Source organism: Macrotis lagotis, chromosome 6 (genome assembly GCF_037893015.1).
Source record: "Macrotis lagotis isolate mMagLag1 chromosome 6, bilby.v1.9.chrom.fasta, whole genome shotgun sequence".
Lineage (NCBI taxonomy): Eukaryota > Metazoa > Chordata > Mammalia > Peramelemorphia > Peramelidae > Macrotis > Macrotis lagotis.
Window position 1 is genome coordinate 214,160,542 of NC_133663.1, and position 21,205 is coordinate 214,181,746.

The 21,205-nt window shown below is 36.2% G+C and overlaps 1 protein-coding gene across 3 annotated transcripts in view; it reads left to right on the forward strand.

Annotated features, from left to right (window-relative positions):
- The first annotated feature begins 297 nt into the window (after window positions 1-297).
- Window positions 298-21,205, forward strand: part of GBE1 (1,4-alpha-glucan branching enzyme 1) — a 222,051-nt gene continuing 201,143 nt past the window's right edge. The window contains exon 1 of one of the 3 annotated variants that reach the window (XM_074192294.1): window positions 298-474. In XM_074192294.1, the coding sequence (XP_074048395.1) occupies window positions 350-474 (125 nt within the window). In that variant the 5' untranslated portion in view covers window positions 298-349. Of the gene's footprint in view, window positions 475-893; window positions 1,200-21,205 lie in introns of those variants that run through there. The other 2 variants (XM_074192297.1, XM_074192295.1) reach the window with 2 other exon arrangements.

A 21,205-nucleotide genomic window follows, 5' to 3' on the forward strand; every position in this document is an offset into this window, starting at 1 on the left:
GTCAAGCTAGTTTGCTCTGGTTGTGCCGGTTAGTGGGTCGGCGCGGTGGGCTCCCCCGGGCAGGTTCTGGTCCTGGTCCCGCAACACGCACAAGGAGATGCTGGGAGAGCCGGCGGAGGCAGCTGCCAGCCCGAGAGGGCGTGTCCGGGGCCCGCGGGTCAATCAGGGTCTCGCCCCTCCCTACGTCTCCCCGGGGGAGGGGGAGAGGAAGGGGGGAAAGGGGTGGGTCGGTGGCTGGTAGCACCGGTATAAAGAGCCCGGGCAGTGCCTCGGGCCGCGCACTGCTTCCTATTCTGGCTCCGCCTTCTCACGGCTCAGCTCCTCATCCGCCTAGGGCCGCGACGGGAAGATGGCGGCCGCGGCGGCCAGCGAGGAAGCGGTGTTGGCGGCCGCTTTGGCGGATGTACCCGAGCTCTCTCGTCTCCTGGAGATTGATCCCTATCTGAAGCCCTACGCCGGGGACTTCCAGCGGAGGTACAACATCAAGACCGCACCCGAGGGCTCCCCCCACCCCCCTCCCCATTTTAAGGTTTACTTCATCCTCCGCGCTGTAACCTCAGGGCGGGCGACATTTCTGATTGGGGCAGAGGGAGGTGGAGGAGAGAGTATCCGGCCTTCCGGCCCTGGGCTGAGGGGCGGGGAGCGTCGGGACTGGGAGGGTGGTGGTTAGCGCGGGCTGGTTCCAGCCCAGCGAGACGGAGTCCGCCCTCGGGGTGGGCGGGGGCGCGGCGGGGGCGCGCGGTGCGTGCGGTGCGTGTGCGGGACCCTCGCTTCCGCGTGGTGACTAGCGGCCGCGTCTCACTCAAGCTGACTTGGCTTCCCAGAATGCAGGTTTGCAGTATCCCGCTACCACTGCTGCTGCCGCTGCCGCCTGGAGCTTTGTATTTTGAAAACTTTTCCTCATTGTTACCCAGTTCGGCCCATTTCGAGAGAGAGGAACTGAGTGACTTAAAAATACAGTTTTCTTTCCTCTTTCCACTTCTGCTTGGGAATATTTTCCGCAGCATTTTTAGGGTTAAAGTAAATGCCGCTTGAATTGGGCTGACAAGCAGGAATACCGTTCTTGTTAGTTTTCATTTCTTGTTTTAATAGGTAATTTTTATGTTTTTGCCCGTTTGAATCCACATTATGTCAGAGCCCCTACAAATATTTTTTTGCTATTTTCGCCACCATGACTCCCCTTCTCTTTATTGCCCAAGGTAAACTCTTTTAAAGATTTTTCTCCAGTTTGGAACAAGTGAAAAAATCATTAAGCAAAGCATTGTCATTGAGCAAATATCCCTATTGCTCAACAAAAATGCTCTTGGCTAATTTACCTTAGGGTTCTAAAGTTAACTCTGGGTGCAAAGTCCTGCAGGAAAGCTAAACTTGTGAATCTAAAATTTAAGTTTTAGTTGAACTTAGATGGGACTGATTCATGGGACATCTATTTTATGTTAATGGTGAGACTTTTGGTTTTTTTCCCCCTAAATTTCCTTAGGTTTGCATGTGTTGAAGGATTGATGGTGAGATCATAGAATCACAGATATAAAAGCTACAAGGGCTTTGATCCAGCAGACTACTGGAATTTGACTCAAGCTAAGTATTCCATTGGAATATTTCTAGTTTTGAGTAGGGGACATGATTTTTTGGACAGGGCATTGGGCTTGGAGTCCTCAGGAAGAATGTGGATTCACATTCTGCATCAGACATTAATTGTGTGACCCTGAATCAGTCACTTGCTCTTGATATGCTTCAACTTCATCTATAAAAATGAGGGAGTTGAACTTGATGGATTCTAATACAATTTTATGATTCCTAGGAGTCTGTCAATAAGTATTTATATTCCTATTACATTCCAGACCCAGTTCTGGAGATAAAAAAGGGCAAAATAAAGGCTCTACCCTCCAAGAGCTTTGGGTGTGAAGGGTAAGACCATATACAAATACCTAAGGAGCATCCTATATTTATGATAGAAATAATTAGTAAGTGAAAGCATGGAATTATTAAACTGGATTAGGGAAGGTTTCCAATAAAAGATGGAATTTTACTTTGGACTTTTAAAAGTCAGGAATGAAGGAGATAGTGTTTCAACCAATGGGAGACAGCCAGAGAAAAGATGGAGTGTCTTGTTTGTGAACAACTATGGGACTCAAAGAAAGAGTTGTGTGTCAGGGAGTAAAGTATAAGAAGACCAGAGAAATAAGGGTAGGGAGGGGGGTCTAGATTAGGATAAACTCTGAATGCCAAATAGAGAATTTTGTATTTGATCATAGAGGTAAAAAGGGAGTCATTGGAGTTTATTGAAGGGGGTGTGGAGTGAATGAGATGATCAGATATGTGTTAGAAAAGTCACTTTAGTGGTTGAATGGAAAGTGGGGAGATACTTGAAGCAGGCTATTGCAGTAATTAAGATATGAGGGCCTGTACTAGAGTGGTGGCAGTGTCAGGAGAGAAAGGGATGTATATAGAAGAGATGTTGCAAAAGTCTTACCAATAGATTGGATATGGAGGGTGAGAGAGAGACTAATGAGTATAGGGATGACTCCTAGGTTGTGAACCTGAGCAACTGGGAGGATGGTGTTACATTCTACAGTTGCAGGGAAAGAGAGGAAGGGGCAGTTTAGAAGAAGATAATGAATCTCTTTTTGGACATACAGAGTTCAAAATGTCTACTGGGTTTTCACTTTGAAATGCCTGAAAGCAGTTGGAAATGTGAGATTAGAAGTCTGTAGAGAATCTGAGTCAGATTGGGAATGAGTGGAATATTCCCTATTAAGAGTTAACATTCCTAGTAAAGTCCTATCAGGGTTTAAAATAACCATTAAAACAAAGACAGACTATTACTCTTAGACTATTCTTAGAAGAGGGAGAGAGGCCTGGCATTCTCATTCAGACACCCTCCGGATTCTGCTAGGGAGTGAAACAGTGGACTATTTCCAGAAAGACCTTGTTAGGGAGGGAAATAGTGGAATACTTTCAGAGAAGAGACCTTGCAGTCTTAGTTGGCCACATATTTGATAATAGACTGTGAGAACAGTAGCCTGGCTTCTCTTGTTTGATAAGTATTAAACTAAGAAGATAGTAGAGTTCCTTAAAGGACCTTGCATACTCAGACATTAATTCATTTAACAGAAGGTCATTAGAAATCTTCTGATACCCTCACTATCTGGAATGGTGAGGTAATATTTTATGAAAACCTTTTATTCTTTTTTTTTTTTTTGCTGGGTAGATTTTTCACATAAAAATTGTAACTCTGAAAACCTTAACCAATCAGATTGGAAGAGAGGGTGTTAGGGAGGGGAGAATCATGCTAGGCCGTATAATCTTGCTTGACTGTCATCTTGATCTTCACTACCTTTTCTCAAGAAAAGCCAAAATAAACTTTCCTCTTTGCTCAGAGGAGTCTTTATATTTTTTTTTAAGTGGATTCTTATCCCACACAGGAAGATTGGAGAATTTTTAGCTTAGATAATTTAATCAAATCCATGGAAACTGATGAAGTTACCAAGGGAAGTTGTGTTTGGGGAGAAGATAAGAGGACCCAACAACAAACCCCTCTGAACACTTAACAGTCAGAGGGCATGAACTGGAAGATGATGCAGTTAAGGAAACAGAAGGGAAATGGTCAGGAGGAGAGCAGGAGAGAGCAATGTCCTGAAAAAAGAGAGAAGGAAATTTCAAGGGGGGAGAGTGATCAAATGGCAAAGACTGTAGAGAAGTCAAAGAGAAGAAAGATAGAGAAAAGATCATTTAATTTGGAAACTAAGATTATGAAATGACTTTGGAAAGGGCAATCTTAGTGGAATGACTTGGTTGGGAGCCATATTGTAAGGGGTTAAGAATTTGAGATGAGAGAAAAGTAAACCTACCTATTATAGATGGATTTAGCTAGGAAGGGCTCAAGATAGATAATCTCATTGGTTGCAAAATTTACTATTTTAGATTGGATTCACCAAACCTGGTGAATAAAATGTTCCCTTAAATTTTTGCTTTGATTTGTTGGAACTGCTTTTAGAAACTTATACTTGCCATCTAACTCAGTAACCCATTCAGTTCCCATAGGTTTAATTATTGTATCTATGCAAATAATTCTCAGTTCTATAAATCTAACTTTTGTCTCATTGCTGATGTTTCATCCTACATAACAAATGGCCTGTTGAACATTTCAGCCAGACTATCTTATGGCATCTCAGACCAACCATGGTCCAAAACATCCTGACAAAATCCACCAACAAAATTAAATTCTTTGTCTGTTTAGTGAATGTCCATCCTTCCATTTATACTTATTTCCTAATTTTTACCTCACTCTACATACTCAATTATTTGCTAAGTCTTTTTGCATAATACCTCTGATATTAATCCCCTTTTATTCCTATATTCACACAAAAATATCCACTAGCTCTGGTACATTTTGTCTGTACTCTCAAAATAGTGTCTTGATTGATCTCTGCTTCAAGTCTACTTGACTTGAGACTTTTCCAATCTATCCTCCATGCAGCTGCTCAAGTGATATTACTCAGCTAGAGATCTGAACATTTCACTGAACTGCAGTGGCTCTGCATTATTACTAGGATAAAATATAAAACTTCTCTATTTGAAATTTAAATCAGTTTACCACAATCTGGCTCCCACCTACCATTTCTAGGCTGAATATATATATATATATATATATATATATATATATATATATATATATATATATATTTCACCTTCATATACTTTATCGACCCAGCTAAACTGACCCTGCTATTCATTACATGAACTATTTTGTCCCTCTCTGCTGCCTATATAATTTTTTTTTGGGGGGGTGTTTTTTTTAATAGTCTCCAACTATTGCAGATTAGATTAGATTCTAATGACCAATGTGTGAATTTAGGGGCCTTTTTTGACTAGCCCACTATTGATTGAGATAAATGTCTAAACGTGAAGATAGCCTGAGTCTTTGGCTTCTTTTGGAACATTGTATTTTTAGAAAGATTTTATTTATTTTGAGTTTTACAATTTTACCCCCATTCTTGCTTCTCCCCCCCCCACCCCCCTACAGAAGGGATTCTGTTAGTCTTTACATTGTTTCCATAGCATACTTTGATCTCAGTTGAATGTGAAGAGAGTTTATATCCTTAAGGACGAAAAATAAAGTATAAGAGATAGCAAAATTACATAAGCTAATGGTTTTATTGTCCCTGATCATTGCACTGATGGAATGAGCAAGTCCATCAAGGTTGATTATCACTCCCATGTTGTTGTTAGGGTATATAATGTTTTTCTGGTTCTGCTTATCTCACTCAGCATCAGGCTTCCCTGAATTCCCATCCTTCCTGGTTCCTAATAGAACAATACTGTTCCATCACAAACCATAGTTTGTTAAGCCATTTCCCAATTAAGGGACATTTACTTAATATCCAATTCTTTGCAACCACAAATAGGGCTTCTATGAATCTTTTTGTACAAATGATGTTTTTACCTTTTTCCATCATCTCTTTGGGGTATAGACCCAGTAATGGTATTGCTGGATCAAAGGGTATGCACATTTTTGTTGCCCTTTGGGCGTAATTCCAAATTGCTCTCCAGAAAGGTTGGATGAGTTCACAGCTCCACCAACAATGTATTAGTATCCCAGATTTCCCCCATCCCTTCCAACATTGCTCATTGTCCTTTCTGGTCATATTGGTCAGCCTGACAGGTGTGAGGTGGCATTTCAGAGTTGCTTTAATTTTCATTTCTCTAATAAGTAATTATTTAGAGCAATTTTTCATATGTTGGTGGAATACTTTGATTTCTTCAGCTGTAAATTGTCTTTGTGTATCCTTTGATCATTTGTCAATTGGGGAATGGCTTGTTTTTTGAAAATTTCACTCAGTTTCCTGTATGTTTTAGAAATGAGTCCTTCGTCAAATATACTAGTTGCAAAAATTTTTTCACAATTTACTACATTTCTTTTGATCTTGGTTAAAGTGGTTTTGTTTGTGCAAAAACTTTTTAATTTAATGTAATCAAAATTATCTAATTTGTTTTGAATGATGTTCTCTATCTCTTCCTTAGTCATAAACTGCTTCCCTTTCCATAGATCTGACAGGTAAACTACTCCTTGATCTTCTAGTTTGCATATAATACTGTTTTTTATGTCTAAATCCTGTCTCCATTTGGATCTTATCCTGGTATAGGGTGTGAGGTGTTGGTCTAATCTAGATTTCTTCCATCTAACTTCCAATTTTCCCAACAGTTTTTATTGAATGGAGAGTTTTTGTCCTAATAGCTGAACTCTGGGTTATGAAACAGCATATTACTGTAATCATTTCCTGCTATTGCACCTAGTCTATTCCACTGGTCCACCACTCTATTTCTTAGCCAGTTTTGATGACTGATGCTTTATAATATAATTTGAAATCTGATAGGCCTAAGTCATCTTCTTTTGCACTTTTTTCATTGAATCCCTGGAAATTCTTTACTTTATTTCTCCATATAAATTTACTTAACAACTTTTTTTTACTCATTAAATTAATTTTTTGGAATTTTGATTGGTAGCGCACTAAACAAGTAGTTTAGTTTTTGTAGAATTGTCATTTTTATTATATTAGCTTGACCTATCCATGAGCAGTTGATGTTATTTAAATCTGATTTAATTTGTGTGAGAAGTGTTTTGTAATTGTTTTCTAAAAGTTTTTGAGTATGCCTTGGCAGGTAGACTCCCAGGTATTTAATATTGTCTGAGGTTATTTTGAATGGGATTTCTCTTTCTAGCTCTTTCTGCTGCATCTTGCTAGTCATATCGAAATGTTGAGGATTTATGAGGATTAATTTTATATCCTGCGACTTTGCTAAAGTTGCTAATTATTTCTAGTAGTTTTTTAGATGATTTTTTGGGATTCTCTATGCATACCATCATGTCATCTGCAAAGAATGAATTCCTTCTGAATTGTCATTTCTTTGATTTCTTTTTCTTCTCTTATTGCTGAAGCTAACATTTCTAATACAGTACTGTATTGTAATGGGTATCCTTGTTTTATGCTTGATCTTATTAGGAATGCCTCTAGCCTAATCCCAATGCATATAATTCTTGTTGATGGTTTCAGGTAGATACTGATTATTATTCTGAGGAACAAACTATTTATTCCTACACTCTCTAGGGTTTTTCTTAGGAATGGGTGCTGTATTTTGTCAAAAGCTTTTCCAGCATCTATTTATATGATCATGTGATTTCTGATAGATTTGTTGTTTATATAATTAATTATATTAACAGTTTTCCTAATATTCAACCAACCCTGCATTCCTGGGATAAATCTCACTTGACTGTAATGTATTATCCTAGTGATAACTTGTAATCCGTTTTGGAGTGTTTATGGCCCTCAGTAGCAGGGTCTTAGTTGTTCTTGAACAATGTGCTGAGCCCTGGGTGAAGGAGTCAGTCTCTCTCTCAGTTGAGTGAACTCTGTTGCCCATACCCAAGTCTGAGTGCTTGGGGGGTTGTTCATTGTTTTTCTGGGGAAAAGGGCTCAACTGAAAGTATGAAGCTCAGGTCTCTTGCCCAGGTGGTTGTTCTTCAGGCATGTTCTGAAACTCTCTGTGCTGGAACCCATCCTCCTGTAGCCCCTCTTCCCCCTGGCCAAAGATTCTGCAGCTAAAGTTGGATCTCGCACCTGCCATTCACCAGTGTTTCTGTGGCTGAGGCTAGTCCTTTGGCTTACCCCAGCTGCTGGCCCTGCACTGACCCTCTGTTTTTGTCTCCTGGTTTATCCACAATCCCCTGAGATAGACCTTGTTGGTAGGTGTTCTCCTAGCTTCTCTTTCTGGGTTTTGTTGATTGAATTTCTGTTAAGAGGTTTCTTTCACATGTTATTCTTGAGGGGAAAGAGGAGTACAGTGCCTGTCTTCTCTCCGCCATCTTGGTTGGAAATCAGCAACTTTGGGAGCTCTCAACCAGAAAAAGAAAGGAGAAAGGCAATTTGTTAGAAAGACATTGCCAGGTACTAGCCTGAGAAGCAAGAGCAAACATTATTTGGTTCAAGAGTGGAAAGGAGCACTTTTGCTCAAATTGAAATGGAAATCCAAATGGACAGTAAGACTTTTGTTTCCAAGGGATCAGTGACCCTGAGGAACTATATTGATTATAATCTCAAGGGACCGGGGACCCTTCCTGGGTGTGGAACAGAATGCAGACCAAGAGAGCAATGACCACACTTCTCCCATCATTTTGGAAGCACAAAAAATTTCCAAACCCTCAGAACTACATCTGGAAATAGCAGTGCAAGAAATGTCTGAAGGTTGAGAGAGAGCCCAACATTAACATAAAATTCCAAATCAAGAAATAAGGTGGAAAAGTGAACAACAGCAAAAAGAACCTGACCATAAAAAGCTACCATGGTGACAGGGAAGATCAGGTCACAAACTTAGAAGACAATGAAATCAAAACATCTGGAAGCAAAGCCTCCAAGGAAAATGGGAGGGAAAGAGGGGAGAGAGGGAGAGAATTTAAAACTCAAATTTTTTTTTTTTTTTAGGTTTTTGTCTGAGTCCTGATTTGAACTCGGGTACTTCTGAGATCAGGGCCCATGCTCTATTCACTGCGCCACCTAGCCACTTCAGAACTCAAAATTTTTTTAAAATTTATTTTTATTAAAAATATTTGAGTTTTACAATTTTCCCCCAATCTTACTTCCTTCCCCCCCCCCCCACCATGGAAAGCAATCTGTCAGTCTTTACTTTGTTTCCATGTTGTACCTTGATCCAAATTGGGTGTGAAGAGAGAGAAATCATATCCTTAAAGAAGAGACAAGAAGTCTAAGAGGTAACAAGATCAGACAATAAGATACCTATTTTTTTCTAAATTAAAGGGAATAGTCTTTGAACTTTGTTCAAACTCCACATCTCCTTATCTGGATACAGATGGCAGTCTCCTTTGCAGACAGCCGTAAATTGTTCCCGATTGTTGCACTGATGGAGTGAGCAAGTCCTTCAGAGTTGATCATCACTCCCATGTTGCTGTTAGGGTATACAGTGTTTTTCTGGTTCTGCTCATCTCACTCAGCATGGGTTCATGCAAATCCCTCCAAGCTTCCCTGAAATCCTGTCCCTCCTGGTTTCTGATAGAACAGTAGTGTTCCATGACATACATATACCACAGTTTTCTTAGTCATTCCCCAATTGAAGGACATTTAATTGATTTCCAATTCTTTGCCACCACAAACAGGGCTGCTATAAATATTTTTGTACAAGTGATGTTTTTACCCTTTTTCCATCATCTCTTCAGGATATAGACCCAGTAATGGTATTGCTGGGTCAAAGGGTATGCATATTTTTGTTGCCCTTTGGGCTTAGTTCCAAATAGCTCTCCAGAAGTTTTGGATGAGTTCACAGCTCCAGCAACAGTGTAATAGTGTCCCAGATTTCCCACAACCCTTCCAACAATGATCATTATCCATTCTGGTCACATTGACCAATCTGAGAGGTGTGAGGTGGTACCTCAGAGAAGCTTTAATTTGCATTTCTCTAATAATTAATGATTTAGAGCATTTTTTCATATGGCTATGGATTGCTTTGATCTCCTCCTCTGTAAATTGCCTTTGCATATCCTTTGACCATTTGTCAGTTGGGGAATGGCTTTTTGTCTTAAAAAAAAATATGACTCAGTTCTCTGTATATTTTAGAAATGAGTCCTTTCTCAGAATCATTAGTTAAGATTGTTTCCCAATTTACTACATTTCTTTTGATCTTGGTTACAGTGGTTTAATCTGTGCAAAAGCTTTTTAATGTAATTTAAATCATCTAAGTGGTTTTTGGTGATGTTCTCCAACTCTTCCTTAGTCATAAACTGCTCCCCTTTCCATAGATCTGACAGGTAAACTAGTTCTTGATATTCTAATTTGCTTATAGTATTGTTTTTTATGTCTAAGTCCTGTAAACATTTGGATCTTATCTTGGTAAAGGGTGTTAGGTGTTGGTCTAATCTAAGTTTCTTCCATACTAACTTCCAATTATCCCAGCAGTTTTTATCAAAGAGGGAGTTTTTATCCCAATGGCTGGACTCTTTGGGTTTATCAAACAGAAGATTATTATAATCATCTCCTGCTTTTACATTTAGTCTATTCCACTGGTCTACCACTCTGTTTCTTAGCCAATACCAAACAGTTTGATTACTGATGCTTTATAATATAATTTTAGATCAGGTAGGGCTAAGCCACCTTCATTTGCATTTTTTTTTCATTAAGCTCCTGGCAATTCTTGACTTTTTATTTCTCCATATGAATTTACTTACAATTTTTTCTAACTCATTAAAATAATTTTTTAGAATTTTGTTTTGGTAGGGCACTAAACAGATAGCTTAGTTTTGGTAGAATTGTCATTTTTATTATATTAGCTCTACCTATCCATGAGCAGTTGATATTTGCCCAGTTATTTAAATCTGATTTAATTTGTGTGAGAAGTGTTTTATAATTGTTTTCAAAAAGATTCTGAGTCTGTGTTGGCAAATAGACTCCCAAGTATTTTATATTGTCTGAGGTTCCTTTGAATGGGATTTCTCTTTCTAGCTCTTCCTGCTGTATCTTGCTAGTCATATATAGAAAAGTTGAGGATTTTTGAGGGTTTATTTTATAATCTTCAACTTTGTTAAAATTGCTAATTGTTTCCAGTAGTTTTTTTGGATGATTTCTTGGGATTCTCTAGGTAGACCATCATGTCATCTGCAAAGAGTGAGAGTTTTATCTCTTTCTTCCCATTCTAATTCCTTCAGTTTCTTTTTCTTCTCTAATTTCTGATGTTAGCATTTCTAATACAATATTGAATAATAGTGGTGATAATGGGCACCCTTGTTTCACCCCTGTTCTTATTGGGAATGCCTCTAGCCTCTCCCCATTGAATATAATGCTTGTTGATGGTTTGAGATAGATACTGCTAATTATTTTAAGGAACAGTCCATTTATTCCTACACTCTCTAGTATTTTTATTAGGAATGGATACTGCATTTTGTCAAAAGCTTTTTCAGCATCTATTGATATATATGATTTCTGATAGGTTTGTTGTTGATATAATTGAGTATTCTAACAGTTTTCCTAATAGTGAACCAACCCTGCATTCCTAGAATAAATCCTATTTGATCATAATGTATTATCCTAATGATAACTTGTTGTAATCATTTTGCTAAGCTTTTATTTAAGATTTTTGCATCTATATTCATCAGGGAGATAGGTCTATAATTTTCTTTCTCTGTTTTAACTCTTCCTGGTTTAGGTAACAGCACCATATTGGTTTCATAGAAAGAGTTAGGCAGAGTTCCATCTTTCCCTATTTTTCCAAAGAGTTTATATAGAATTGGATCCAATTAGAACTCAATTTTTTTAAAAAAAGTATTGTTAAAAATGTTTTACATGTAATTGGGAAATATTTAATAAAATAAATAAAAATATTTTAAAAACAAAAGCTGATCAGACCAATATGAGTTCAGAATGCTCTACCACAGTTTGGGTACAAATAGTCCATGTGAATACCTGGGATGGGTACTCTAAACTTCTGGATGTCATGTTCCTTTGAGCTGCTTCAGTTCTGCCTTCCTATCTTCTCCCACACTTTCTTTTGGAACCTCCCAAATACTGAGCTAGCTCTGGCAATGCGAATGTCAACCTCTTGTCAGTGTGTACCTCCTTTGAAAGGACACTGCCAAGGTAAATGAATGTGACTATGGTACTCAAAACTTTTCCATTTACTGAAATCAATGATTCCACATATGGATGGTGTGGTTCTGACTGATGGAGCACCATTTTTTTCTTGGGGTTAATTGTTAGACCACAGTTAGCACAAGAAGCAGAGAATCTATCTATATTTTGTTGCAGCTGAGCTTAAGAGGCCATTGAGTGCATAATTATTTGTAAACAGGTACTCCACTTTGGTCTTGGCTTGTACCCTTTTCATTATGAAGAATTTGCCATTGATGCCATGCTGTAGCTGACTTTGAGATCATATTCATCCTCAGTAAAGGCATTTGATAACATGACTGAAAACATCATGCCAAAAAGTATGGGAGCAAGGATACATCTTTATTTTACACCATTGCTGAATGTGGTTACCCGCATCAGAGTTGCCGGTGTTGGAACACAGGCTGAAGCACATTTTTTATTACTATTTTTTTGGGGGGTGTAGGGCAAATGGGCCTGGGTGGCCTGCCCTGGGGCTGCATAGCAGGATGATCGTTGAGTGTCTGAGGCTGGATTTGGACCTGGGTGCTCCTGGCTCAAGGGCCAGTGCTTTGTCTGCCACCCAGCTGCCCCTACTATTAATAATATTTTACTTTATTTTGGGTCTTTTTTTGTTTTTTGCAGGGCAGTGTGGTTGGAGTGGATTGAATGTCACACAGCTGGCTGATTGTTGGGTGTAGGGGGCCAGATATGGGCTCGGGTGCTCCTGGCTCCAGGGCTGGTGCTCCGTCCACTGTGCCACATGGCCATACCTACAATTATTACTATTATTTATTTTAATTTTTTCTCTCCCCTTTACTTTATCTCTCAGATGAGTCTAATTTTTTGGGGGGGAGGGGGTATTTTGTTTAACTCTTAAACAAGTATTTTATTAATGTATAAAAACATCATTTGTACAAAGTGAGAATAAATAAATATTAAAGAAAAAAGAAAAGGTAATAGATATGATGGAAATTGTGGCAGTAGCATGAATCAAACTTAAACGTTGGTTAATCTTCCCTCTTTCTTACTTGATTTTTAAAATCCCTTTGATTTGATTGATCAGTTCATATATATATATTTTTTTAGATTTTTTTTTTTTGTAAGGCAATGGGGTTCAGTGGCTTGCCCAAGGCCACATAGCTCGGTAATTATTAAGTGTCTGAGACCGGATTTGAATTCAGGTACTCCTGACTCCAGTGCCAGTGCTTTATCCACTATGCCACCTAGCTGTCCCCAATCAGTTCATATTTTAATTTGAGACTTTGGATGTAGGATTTTTGACTCTGTTATTTTATTCTGAGCATATTTTGATCTTGTCACTATTGTAAATTTCCTTAGTCATGCTTTTTTTCCTGCTGTTTTCTCCTTTTTTCCTGCCTGTTTCTTCTTGACTTTTAACTGTTGGCTAAAGCTGGGCACTGCTTCCAGATAGGTGTATACACTATCCCAAGCTTCAGGGTTTTTGACTTGCTGTCTTCAGAGATACTTCTTGTAAGTTTTCAGTTCTAAGGTAGATGAGATGGATTTACTATTCTCCTGGCCTGTACTGTGGTATGTGAGTGACCATAAAGACTCTTTTCTGCCCTAAAGTATGATGAGGGTTCTTGTTTCACTTCATCTGCAAGCTGTGGTATGCCAGTGCTCCTCCTTGCCCTGGGACTGTCACCCATTATTTCGACCCAGATCTGTCTATGGGCAAAGCAACAAGAGTCCTGCTCCTCTGACCCCTTGCTTGACCCCATTACTGTGTGTTTGACTGAGAGTTCTGGAAGTAGCCTCCAAAGTAGCCTCCATTGCTGCTTATTCCATCACTTTACAGGTTTGTTTGGGCTGGGTCTATGAGACAGTCCTTTCCTGCTACCCTTCTAAGTTGTCTTTGACTGAAAACTGTTTCACCTTATCCTTTTGTAGGCTTTACTGTACCAGAATTTGTTTTGAGGCATTATTTAAAGATACTCAGATGGATTTGGGGGAGAGCTCAGGTGAGTGCCTGACTCATCCCCCCCCCCCCCCTTCTGCATTTTCTATGACTGACCCTTATTCCCGAAATATTTCCTTATATCCAAGAGGAACTTGAATTCCTACCTTCTGCTAGAGGTCTTTCCTGGGCTTAGACCTTTTCCTGCACTTTGTTACTGCCTTCCCTTATAAGGATTACCTTTTATTTACCCTGGTACATATTTTGTTACTCAGAAGAATTTGAGCTCTTTGAGGGCAAGCATGCTATTTTTCTTTTTTTTTTCTCCTTATGCAGAGCAGCTAGCACCATACCTATCAGATGGTAAACACTTAATAAATAAATGCTCATTGACTAACTCTACTTTCTCTTACCAACTTAATATCTTTCTTAGAAAAGTAGTGGAATATTTTAGGGCAATAGTAGCAAATGGCTACATTTGCTGCTGTTGTTGTTCAGGTAAAATATTTCCTTTAGTGATTTACTATCAAGGCAGCTAATTAAACTTGTTTGGAGGTAGTTATAAATTTCATTTCTCAAAATATTATGCTTTTTGGTCACTTCCTCTGCATTTCATTATTATTGTTATTTTGACAAGTTCTTTTCTTTGACTTTGATCATTATATTTGTCATAATGTTTCCTTTTGGTTCTGCCTTTTTTTCTCTGCATTGTTTCATGAAAGATTTTTTCCAAATTCCCTTACATCCCAGAGACTTTTTAGTCTTGTTCACTCTTAGCTACATCTTCAATCATCTTTGATTTCATTGGTATTTGGTTCAGTGATGGAGTTCTCAATTTCTCTACAAATTGGTAGTGTTCTTCAAAAGCTATTGGACTTGAAGCATTCATTTATATTCAATCTGGTCTTGAATCTCAATTTAAATAAAATAAACAAACAAACAAACAAATAAATAAATAAAAACAATATGACCTTTAAATCAAAGTGACTTAAAAATCATTGACTTCGATATTTAGTTTTGTAGCATGTTGCTGAGAAATGAATCTGTGGAGTACTTCTTAGAGTAGTATAGTTCAAGTGCTCACAATGATTTTCTTTAGTTAGCTTATGATAAAATTACCAGACCAAGTGCCAAAGGTTAAAGATTATTAATGTATGTTGTCTTTATGTTATTTGACAGTATTCTTTATTTAAGTGTACAAACAGAATTTAAAGAAAATTCTCCCATCTTACAAAGATAAAAGATTTTGGGAAGTTGGATTCTACTGCCAGGTCATTTGCTCAAGTAGTCTTGTATTTTTTCTAAAATATAACATACTTTTCTACCTAGTGGTGTCTCTTAATCACTGTACTCACACCACTGCTTTGGGTTCCTTGTGCTTGATCCCTAGCAGAAATGTTACTTTGTAATTGCCCTGGTTGTAGAAACCTACCTGTCTCATTGCAAAATAAATCTTTGTGAAAATATATTATCAGGGGTGGCTAGGTGGACCAGCCCTGGAGTCTGGAGTACCTGGGTTCAAATCTGGTCTCACACACTTAGTGATTGCCTAGCAGTGTGGCCTTGGGCAAGCCACTTAACCCCATTAGCCTTGCAAAAACCTAAAAAAAAAAAAAAAAATATATATATATATATATATATATATATATGTATATATATATATACATATTATCATGTCTTAAAATAAATATTTTAATTATTGTGCATAATCCTTTAACATTTTAAGTTAGAAATAAGTCTATATTGGAGTGATTTCATCTCAATTCATTTACTATGCTTGATATATTCATAAGCCCAAATTTATTGCTATGTTAGTGGCCAATGAATCATTGGAGGGAAACATTTTACTGATTATTTTCAGAAAATTTTTAATTCTGTGATGCATTATTTTTTTTTAAATTTTTTTTTTGTTTTTGCGAGGCGGTGGGGTTAAGTGGCTTGCCCAAGGCCACACAGCTAGGTAATCATTAAGTGTCTGAGACCTGATTTGAACTTACGTACTCCTGACTACAGGGCCAGTGTTCTATCTATTGTGTCACCTAGCTGCCCTGTGATGCAATCTATATCTTGAAAGCTGTTATTTGAAAACTATTGGAACTTCAAACCTATTAATGGTCTTTAATTTCATATTAGACACATTTTTTATTTTAAATTTTTTTATTCTATCTTTGCCTGCCTAACTTCCTTCTCTTTCCTTTCCCATCCTCCATGAAATTGAATGAAGTGAAGGTGATTTAAATAATAACTTAATAGAAAAAGGAAGAATGTGTTTAAACCTTAACACTGGAGAGGAAATGATAAAGTAGTTGTTAGTAGTATAGATCTTGGACCATAATAAGCATGAAACTTCCAGTATTGCCAAACATAAATACTAGCCTGCAGTAATTCAAAAATCAGCTTTCTCTTGATCTTTTTTTTCTGTCTTTTCTCTTTCGTCTGATTGATTCTCAAACAGCTGTCAGGATTTCTTTTTTCTCCTCAAGTGCTTATAGTTTTATATGTATAAATTCTTTCCCTTAAAAAGTCTGTAAGTAGGCAGGAACAACTGAAAATAGGACAATATGAAAGAAGAAAAAAATCAGTTTATTGTTATAGAAATAAGAAATAAGACCACAAAAGTCAAAGAATTCTTGCATTGAGACCTGAATATTTCCATGAGGAGCTAGAGGATGAAAAGTGATAGATTAGGGTGATTATATATTAAAATGTGCTGATACATAGGAGCTTGAGTATCCTAGTTTCTAGACCTGAAATGTCAAACTTTGAGCCCAATTCCTGAGTGCAGTGCCTAAGAGTGCTAAATTAGAGTCAGGAAGACTTGATTCTTTTCCTCAGATACATATTATGTAACTGGGCAAGTCCCTTTCCTGATCTTATTCTGTTACTTCATCTGTAAAATACCACTTTCCTCTGAGAGAGTCAGAGGAAACATCATAAAGTACAAATGTTAAAAGTATTATATAAATAATAGTTTTTATTTTTACTAAAGTATCTCATATGTATTTTATTAAGTATCTCATATATATATCTCATCTTTGTCCAGACAGATTTTCCCACATTGACTTCTGGCTTAATGTTGAACATAGTCCCTTCAGCAAAATTAAACTGTGGTGCAAATAGGTACTGGTGCTATCCCATTTGTATAACTTGAATAAGCTTTCTGAGTCAGTTTTTTCCTAGAGTTTGGAGGCAGGATGGCATATGTGGTAGGGAAACTCTTATTTCCCATTTTATTTCTGAGATTTGAGCCCACTTTAAGAAATTTTTGTTAATTGGCTGACTCTAATCTTCTGTCCTAGCACCTTTATAATGTTCTTACTGAGCTTGTCCTTGATTTGATCTTCAGTTTCTCTCTGCTCCGGGTTTATCCCTTCTGACTTTTACGGCCTTCCTAGTCAGTCTGGTCAGTTCTAAATGTTGAAAAAAGCTGGTGCTATCCCACTTGTATTACTTGAATAAGCTTTGTGAATCAGTCTTTTCTAAGAGTTTGGAGGCAGGATGACATATGTTGTAGGAAACAAAAATTTATGTGTACAATACACACACATATATATATATATATAGATTTGTATTGGATATGTGTCTTTATGATGACTAAAATTCAATTCTTTCTGATGGTTGAATATTATTTCCAATAAATATAGCAATGATTATTATGACTTTTTGGTTGACTTGGTTTTAACTGCCTTTAACAGTGATTTGACAGGATGGAATTTCTTTACTAGGACCCTTGTCTCATGTAGTTTGTTTCCTTTTCTACTTTTTCTGTTAGCCTCTTTCTTAGTATCTTAGTATTAGGTTAACAATCAGTTAATATTTGTTGATTGATAAAGAAACTGTCTAAGGTTTGTGCTTCACTGATTTGGAAAAATCCAGACAGCAGATGTTTGATATATATTTAATTTTCATAATTTTTCAGAAACTTAAATTTTTATGTACTTTGGATTTACAACTTCCCAGTGATAATCTCCTTGAGTTCAGACTTGATTCTTTAGAGAAGCTATTTATATATTTTGAGGGAAAATATTAACTGAGTGGATTCAGAAGTACTAAGTAAAAATCACAAGTAATTATTCTATTTGAGTTCTGTCTTTAACTATTTAATGATCTCCAGTGTAGTAGTAATATAGTCATAGACTTACCTTTCTTAGCTTTCTTCTTCTGTACCTCTAATAGTATAAGATAGTAGTGACAAAACAGTCAACATTTCTATAGCATTTAAGGTTTGTATCTGCTTCACTTAAAATTGAAGAATTTAAAACTGAGAAAGCCAGAAAAGTCATCCAGTCCTCCAAATGACAATCCTAAGTGATCTTACCTAAAGTTATATTGATAGTAAGTGGCAGAACCCAGATGCATTGGCACTGGAATTCAGCTTCTATGGGCTCAAAAGTTTAGTTTTGAATGCTGCCTTTTATTTCATCTGTTATTCACCACCACCTTATAAATTAGGTGCTGATATTTGTACCCATTTTACCCCAGCCTTTTTTTTTTTTTTTAACATATATAGCTAGCAAGTGTTTGAGGCAGGATTTAAATTCAAGTCTTTCTTCATAGCTCTGATAGCATTGTAGAACCTCCTTAAATAATTTGTTTTTCTTGGAGTTTTCTTTGTAGAATTATTTTCAAATTATTGTATGATTATATCTATTTAGCATCTATATTTTCCCATGATTTCATACAGAGTAGTGTATAGCTTAGTGTATTTCCATTTGACTTTCTTTTTATTAACTTATAATAATTTATATAGTGTTTTATATATATATAATTATATAATTAATATCTTATTTACATCTTGGTCATTTCAACACTCTTCCCTCTCTTCCCCAAGACTGAACATACTCTTCTGACAAAAGAAAAATAACTAAATTAAACATCTGGTACATTTTATTTTATCCAACAATGTTTAAATGGTATTCTGTGTAGAGAGGTAGTTTCATTATCTGTACTCTGTACTCTGAAACCATTTTTAAATATAAGATTTTTATCTATTCTTCTGTTTTTATATTATATATAAATATATAATATATAATACAAGATAGATAATATGATATAAATATAAACATGAATGAATAACTCATATATAATTTATAATGATTAATTTATCATTTATATTATATAATGTAATATATATTATATTTATGTATTATGTTTATATATAGTATATATTATATTATCATATATATCATATATATTATATTATCATGGTTAGGCCACCTAGCTTTATCAGGAAGCCATCCTATATAATAGTATTTATTTAAAAAGAAAAAAAAATCAGCACAACTGATTACATTATTTAAGCACTTAGACTTACCACCTTCCTGAAGAGATTGGGTTGTAGATATTATCTCATTTCTTCATTTGAGTCATCCTTAATTTTGCTAATTTTTCTGCTTTCTCGTTTGATTTTTTTGTGTGTGGTTGTTCTTTTACATTGCTATTTTTTTACATTTTTTACATTTTACATTTTACATTGCTATAGTTATTGTATATAATGTTTTCTTGACTCGGCTCACTCAGCATCAGTTTAAGTAGATCTTTCCATGCTTCATGTATTCATCACATTATTTCTTTAAAACACAAAGATATCCCATTATATTTATTTTGCTATAAATAGTTATATATATATATGTATATATATATATATATATGTATGTATCCTATATATAGTTTATTTAGTCATTTAATGGTCATCTACTTTGTTTACAATTCTTTTCTATCACAAAAAAATGCATCTATAAATGTTTTGGTGTATATTAGGACTTTCTTCTTAAGGTCTTCCTTAGGATTATAAGTCCAATAAGGCAATCTCTGGTTAAAATGGCATTTTATTCACTTTATTTACAGAATTTCAAATTGCTTTCCAAAATGGTTGTACCACCTTGCATCTCCATCAGCAGTGTATTAGGGTTTTTATTACTCTACAGTCCCAGCATTGACTATTGTCATCTTTTGGTCATTTTTGCCAATTTACAGGATTTGAGATGAAATCTTAGTATTATTTTGATTTTCTTTTATCATTAGAGCATTCTTTCATGCAGGTGTGAATATTTTGCAATTCTTTTGAGAACTGTTGGCTAATTTTGTTATTTTATCACATACAAAAAGTATCCTCTTTGTGATATATTGGTAGAATATGAAAAGTGTACATTTCTGTTAATGTTGTCAGCTTTATATTGACATAGCATAGTCAAGAACACTGAATATTCCTTTGGCTGCTTATGTTGTTTTTTTATTCACTTTGTATTTTGATCCACACATATTTTATGCATATTGTTGTTTGAAATGGGATTGTTTTTATTGCTTCCTAGACTTCATTATTTTATAAAAATGAAGTTGATTTGGGGGTGTTTCATTTTGTTTCAACTTTGCTGAAGCTAAATGTCTCTTTCTTCACTGATTTCCTAGGATTTCCAAGTATACATACCATTATATCCGTAAATGAGGGATAAATTTTATGGGACTTTTTTTGTTGTCTTTACCTGTCTTTAAACCTTTTAACTTTTTCTTTTCTTATTGTTTACTGTTGACATTTCCAGAACTTTATCCAGTAATTGGGGAGAGTGAGTTTCACTCCAGGACTTATTGGAAAAGGTGCTATTTGTATCCCTATTGCATATGATGTTTTCTTTGGGTATTGCCTTCCTCATTACCTGGGTTGCTGCCTTATTCTGAATATTTCAAGGCCCTCATCCTGGGACTTTTGATTATAATGGATTTTCTGAATACACTGAGGCTTATTTGGAGGGAGGAGCCCTCTACTCCACTTCAAGACATAGAGTATTGATATACATGTGTTTCTGGTTCATTTTTGATGCTTTGAGGCTCCAGGCTTAGTTGCCTCTCTTAGTGATATGTGTTGTTTGCAGTAGGAAGGCTACTAGATTGATTGCCTATATGCTGTTGTTGGCAGTACCCTTTACTTTTTTCTTGCCCATGGCTGATTTTTAGTATGGTTTTCGGTTAGGAGTCATATTATGGTTAGTATGTGGGAGGTGGGTTGGGCGCTTGAAGCTCCTTAGAAGGCTACTGTCTTCTCTGGAAGTTAGCGAAATCTTTACTGATTCTATTTTATGTTATCTCTCTCTTACTCAGGAAGTCCAGTTCTTTGATGCTTATGTGTATATATATATATATATATATATATATATATGTAAGTAAAATTATTATATATAAATAATCAGGAAAGAGATTTATTAAGTGTATTAATATAAAATGAGTAAACTTTGGGCAGCAATGTGGATGGAAAAAATTTTTACTCAGAATACGTTTCTGTGAAGCATTTGATCCTTTATATTTGTGAAAATTCTTAAGATAATATTAGAAAAGTTACTCTGATATAATAACCATTCAAAACAGATTGCTCTCCTAATAGAAGCAATTATTTTCTTGAAATTCAGTGAGTAAAACTTATTACTTGTAGAAATGTCATGTTTTTTGGTACTAAATCAAGGGTCTGCAAATTTACCCTATTTCAGTAAATTCCCTTTTTTAATGAGGTTGGCATCCTTAAAGTAATTTAGAACACATTAGAGCATCTTTAATGTGCTTATTAGATAATTATGGTGATAAGGAAGGAGCAAGTATCAAAAAACATGAATATCTGAATAATCATATTATTTTAAAATGGAAGAAA